This window comes from Mastomys coucha, chromosome X (assembly GCF_008632895.1).
Source record: "Mastomys coucha isolate ucsf_1 chromosome X, UCSF_Mcou_1, whole genome shotgun sequence".
In the NCBI taxonomy this organism is placed as follows: Eukaryota; Metazoa; Chordata; class Mammalia; order Rodentia; family Muridae; genus Mastomys; species Mastomys coucha.
In genome coordinates this window covers 129,115,954-129,120,923 of record NC_045030.1, presented here as the reverse complement: position 1 = coordinate 129,120,923, position 4,970 = coordinate 129,115,954, and the positions used below count along the sequence as shown (strand labels likewise).

At 38.6% G+C, this 4,970-nt stretch overlaps 2 protein-coding genes across 2 annotated transcripts in view; both read right to left on the bottom strand.

Moving 5' to 3' along the window:
• The window catches only part of LOC116088734 (nuclear RNA export factor 2-like), a 9,831-nt gene extending 8,581 nt beyond the window's left edge, over positions 1–1,250 (bottom strand). Inside the window, exons 1-6 of the mRNA XM_031368343.1 lie at positions 1,152–1,250; positions 954–1,034; positions 757–826; positions 530–618; positions 304–411; positions 28–137 (exon numbers count right to left, since the gene is read on the bottom strand). Of these exons, the coding sequence (XP_031224203.1) occupies positions 28–137; positions 304–411; positions 530–618; positions 757–826; positions 954–1,034; positions 1,152–1,193 (500 nt within the window). The 5' untranslated portion in view covers positions 1,194–1,250. The remainder of the gene's footprint in view (positions 1–27; positions 138–303; positions 412–529; positions 619–756; positions 827–953; positions 1,035–1,151) is intronic.
• A 100-nt stretch (positions 1,251–1,350) lies between these two features.
• Positions 1,351–2,509, bottom strand: LOC116094775 (nuclear RNA export factor 1-like). The gene is made up of 3 exons (XM_031376268.1): positions 2,340–2,509; positions 1,989–2,121; positions 1,351–1,452 (listed from the first exon to the last, which is right to left on the bottom strand). The coding sequence occupies exons 1-3, from the start codon at positions 2,477–2,479 to the stop codon at positions 1,351–1,353; spliced, it is 375 nt and encodes a 124-aa protein (XP_031232128.1). The 5' UTR covers positions 2,480–2,509.
• Positions 2,510–4,970: the final 2,461 nt, after the last annotated feature.

Below are 4,970 nucleotides of genomic sequence, written 5' to 3'. Positions count from 1 at the left end.
GGGAGAGAGATGTTAGCAGATATGTACCTTACATAGGAAGAATGGTCTCGGAAGGAGCTGCACAAGGGGTTCCCTTCTAGCCACAGCTTTTCCAGCTTCAGCCCTTTCATCTTCTCCAACTCCCAGACTGTTCTTAGCTGAGGAAAATGGGAGAGAACTGGTAAAGGTGTTCCACACAAAGCCATATAGATCTAGAACCTAGCATCTATAGCTCCCATCCTCACAGAGGCAACTTTCTCTCCTCTTGCAGCCACGCATCAGAGTGTACATTGCCTTCCACCTGCAACCCAAATCTCAGCTTACCAAATTTCCTGAAAGTTTGAGGGTCTTGACATGAGGGGCCTTCTCTATTAATTCAGACAGGCCATCTAGGCAGTATATTTTGTTGTTGCTCACATTCAAGGACAGCAGCTGATGAGAGAAAGATTTAGCATGATCATTATTATGTAGCTTCTAAGAGACAAGCCTCCCTGCACTCCGTCCCTTCTGGACTTCCACCAAAATATCATAACTGGATCTATGGCCTCACCTGGGGGTAATCCTCTTGGATAACTTGAAGGGTGGCAGTCATGCAGCTTCTTCTGTTCAGAAACAGGTCAATTCCACGATACATCAAGTCTTCAAGAAGTGGAAGAAAGTAATTAGCAGGCAAGGAGAAGTCTGTCTACACCAGTAGCAGTGCAGACCCCTTCGAAAGTTACCATTGTCTTCCTCCCAGGAAGATTTGTGACCTACAATTATTGTTGTCAGTTATACCTTGGTCGAAGCGAAGCTTCCTGAGGTACAGAGCATTCCTGGAGACATTATATCGTTTCTTCATACTCAGCTGCAGAAACAGATATGAAGAGAGTAGCTCTGAGGCTCTGGGTATGTTAGTGACAGGGACTTCACTGAGTTGGAGGAAAAGGGGAGATATGGGGAAGCAGAAACAATGTGTCGTGAGTCTGCCTTACCTTTAGGGTATTCATTTGTTCTGGTGTTAACTTATAACGTACAGATGCAGGTTCACTAGATGAAGTCACATAGATAGAAATCTGTGTGAAGGGAGGGTAGGGTAAACATCAGGACTTCCTGTCCCAGAGACAGACTCATCTCTGGCCAGGCTCCCTATATGCAAAACGTAGTTAAAAAAAAATTCCATCAACACCAACCTTTTTGTTTTCCTTGTCACTTATCTCGTAGTTTAAATTCATCAATTCAACAGCAGTTTTGGCATTTTGAACAAAGAATTGTATACTGTTTCTGATGTACTGGAACTATAAAGAAAAAAGACAACAGATATGATGCTGGAGGCCAACATCCTGCAGGGACCCTGGCCTCTCCCTATCCCCTGCGTGGACAAACTGGGGTTCAGTGTTTATCTCTTACATCAACTGGTGTGAAGCCCACACTGCAATAACTCTGGAGTAAATTTATTAGCCACATCTTATTGTACTTTCTTCCATTTGGAACCTGGGGGCACAAACAAGGAGTAGGAGAGAACACAAACATGACATTAGGACAACAAATCAAACATCCTATTTTATCCTGACCCCCTCTTTGAAAAGACTTGTTACATGGAGACAATTGTCACATTTTTCTCTTTCTTTCCTTCTCTCTCCCCCTTTCCCAAGTTTCTTTCTTTCTCTGGGGGGTGGGGGGTGGATTTCCTAATTATCCTTTCTCTGTCTTTCAATGTTTATATTTTTAATAATAAAATCCAGCTCTTCAAAACTTATGTCACTTTTATGAGCTTCCAGGTGATTCTAAACTATCTTTTACCTGGCTGTCATCTGGCAAGACTTCAGGGCTGTCAAAAACTCTTAACTTTGAACCATGATGAGATAACTGTAGTAATTTCCACCTTTGCCCTCCTCCTGTGGCCTTACCTTCTTATATCCAGCCTGTTGTCTTTTTATTCCTTTTTCTGAATCTATCCTTAGATGTGATCAAATTAACAGCAACTGATCTGCCTCCCTGGTATGTTATTCACCGATTAGTACACTCACCATGATCTTGAACCAGTTCTCTAAGGGTTCACCCAGAATGTCTTTGTTCATTTCTTCATCAGAAAAAATTGTCTCTTGGCATGCTGAGTGAGTTGTACCATAATCTTCTTTGACTCTGAAGGTATCAGAGTTGCTGTGGAGAAATTGATAGAAAACTATTTATAAGTATTTGGAATTGCCACACAGTCTATTAAAAAATTAGTCTTAATTTACTGATAATCATCTCTCTAGGCTCCCTAAGTAGGACTTCAATTGCTGCTCATTTTTTAAATTGAAATAAGAGAAAAATTGCAGGGTGAGAAAGTTGTACAACCCCAAGGGATATTATGTGCAAGCCAGCTTGCCTCTTACTTTAGTAATTGAGGGTCCCCATAAGCATCCATTATCTGCATGTTTCCATCATTGTCTTGGAGTTGAGAAGATAAAAATGTGTCCAGATGAAATTTATCATAATGGTCCTCGTTTCCAGAACCTTCTTGAAAATCACTCATATCTCTTTCGTTTACTTGGAGAGAAAATTTCTCATGGTTTTATTCTGGAATTGAGAAGAATGATGCAAGTTTAAGCACACACTCATGAGCTACTCTCAACACAGTTTCAAAGAACAATATTTAAAAACAAAGCAACCACAAACCAAATGTAAAGCCAGTAGAAGATTAATGTTACTTATCTTCTAATTTAATATCTAATATTAAAGATTAGAGCACAAATAAAAGCAAAAAAATTAAAGTAATGTAGAAGATGAATTTAAAGAGTTAGGTTTCTAAAAGGATACAGCTGATAAACATTTAGCTAGACTAACAAAGCAAAAAGAACTGACAATAATTAACTAAATAATAAGAGAAATGAAAAGGAGACATTAAAAACAAAATACAGAAGAGCTAAGAAAATACTATAGATGACTATATACCCAGAACTAGCAAAACTAGATGAAATAGATAAATTTCTGAACACATACAACCTGTAAAATTTGAATCAAGAAAAACTAGAAAGTATAATTAGTAGTAACCAAAAACAGTTATATAAAAATATTCTGAATCTGATGTTCACAGCCAAATTCTACAAACCAGAGCAACTATCTCTATTTTTCCAGAACCATTCAAAAAAAAAAAACATGTAATGAAAAGAACTTTGCCAAACCTCCTTTACAAAGCCAGAATTATCTTTATAACAGACCAAGGAGTTAGAATATATATGCATTTTGCCTGCATGTATACATGTCGACCATGTACATGCCTGGTTCCCTTGGTGGAATTGGAATTACAGACTGTTGTGAGTCACCATGTCAGTGCCAAGAATTGAACTCAGGTCCTCTGCAAGAGCAACAGGTTCTCCAAACCACTAATTGAAGCAACTCCACATGGAAATACTGATGCTAAGAATCTTCTTTGAAGTGGAATGGAGGTACTATCACCGTACTGTCTCATAATCAAAAGTTCTCTTAATAATGATATGACTTTAAATGCCCTATTTTGTGGATCTCTGACGCTTTTGAAGACCATCCATCTATATGTAGCATAACTAAATTGTTAGACATTGATTTTTTTAGCTATTTATTATTTGAATAACCTTGAAATCACTTTAGTGTACTTAACTAAATTAGAATCTAATATAACCAAGAGTTTTACTATTTATTAACTTGTATTACTTAACCATCCTAAAGAGTTTTTAATAGCAGCTATTAAAAGGACTGGGGCTAAGCCTTGTTCTTAAATGAGTTGTATAGGCACAATGCCTATCCCAGGGTAACAAAATTAATTTAAAATTTTTAACAGTGTACAAAGATTTATACCAATGAGAAATTTAAACCTATATCAATATGCAAAATTTTGTACTAACATAAGAAGGTATAACTTCAATTTTGCATCAAAATATAAAGATTTTTACCAATGTAAGATTATGGCTATAATGGGCTGGAGAGATGGCTCAGCGGTTAAGACTGCTCTTCCAGAGGTCCTGAGTTCAATTCCCAGCAACCTCATGGTGGCTCACAACCATCTGTAATGGGATCTGATGCCCTCTTCTGGTGTGTCTGAAGTCAGCTACAGTGTACTCACATAAAATAAATAAATAAATCTTTAAAAAAAAAGAAAAAAGAAATTGTTAAAAAGATTGTGGCTATAAAACGCTTTCTTCTTTGTTATATGCCAAAAACTGGGAGAAAATGAGAATGCAAAGTGATCTTAATCTTTGGGACTTTAAAAAGAAATTAGCAGCAGCCTATGGGCTGCAGGTAAGAACATTTGTGCTTATAGAAGATCCCGGTTCCATTTCTGCCACCAATATCCTGATCACAGCTGCTTGTAACTCCATTTCCAGGGTATTTGATGCCTTCTACTGGCCTTTGTGATCACCTCCCACATATGATGCTCACAGACAGGAAACACATACACATGGACACACACATACCACATACACACAGACTTTAAAAAGAGCAGTAGTTAGTTTCATGAGGAAGCATGGAAGACACTGAGGAGCTGTGAATGACCATTAAATGTCTACAGAAACATAGTGCTAACAACAAGGATAACAACAACAACAAAGTAAATTTGGGCATGCCAAGGAAAGCCAACAAAGCAAATCCTGCAGATTTAGCTCTTAATATTTGAAAGGCCTGGGGAAACATTTGGGAGGCCCTAGTGGTACCAAAATCAATTAAGTTAGGTGGGCACATCTTAACTGGAGTACACCAGTCCTCCAAGGGAAAAACAATAATTTTATCTTAATAAATCAAACACCCATGAGATCTAGGAGATTCTCAGCTTTAGTTTGTTGTTGATAGAGCACCACTTCCACCTGCACCATAGAAGTGCCTGCATCAGACACCTAGGCCACATCACTGCACGGGCCACACCAGTGGTGGAGGAGCAGTGTGCATGTGGTTTTTAGGTCTGGACTTTCAGAGACCTGGGAACTCAGGGTCCCTGAAGTCCCCACCCCAGCAATTAGGCCTAGTTCTGTATCCTATGGCAGCCCTAGTGA

Coding starts and splice junctions, on each gene's coding strand:
- LOC116094775 (XM_031376268.1), bottom strand. CDS start 2,479: ATGAGTGATTTTCAAGAAGGTTCTGGAAACGAGGACCATTATGATAAA. Junction 2,122..2,339: donor GGGGACCCTCAATTACTAAA/GTAAGAGGCAAG, acceptor ATTTCTCCACAG/CAACTCTGATACCTTCAGAG. Junction 1,453..1,988: donor AGAACTGGTTCAAGATCATG/GTGAGTGTACTA, acceptor TTGTGCCCCCAG/GTTCCAAATGGAAGAAAGTA.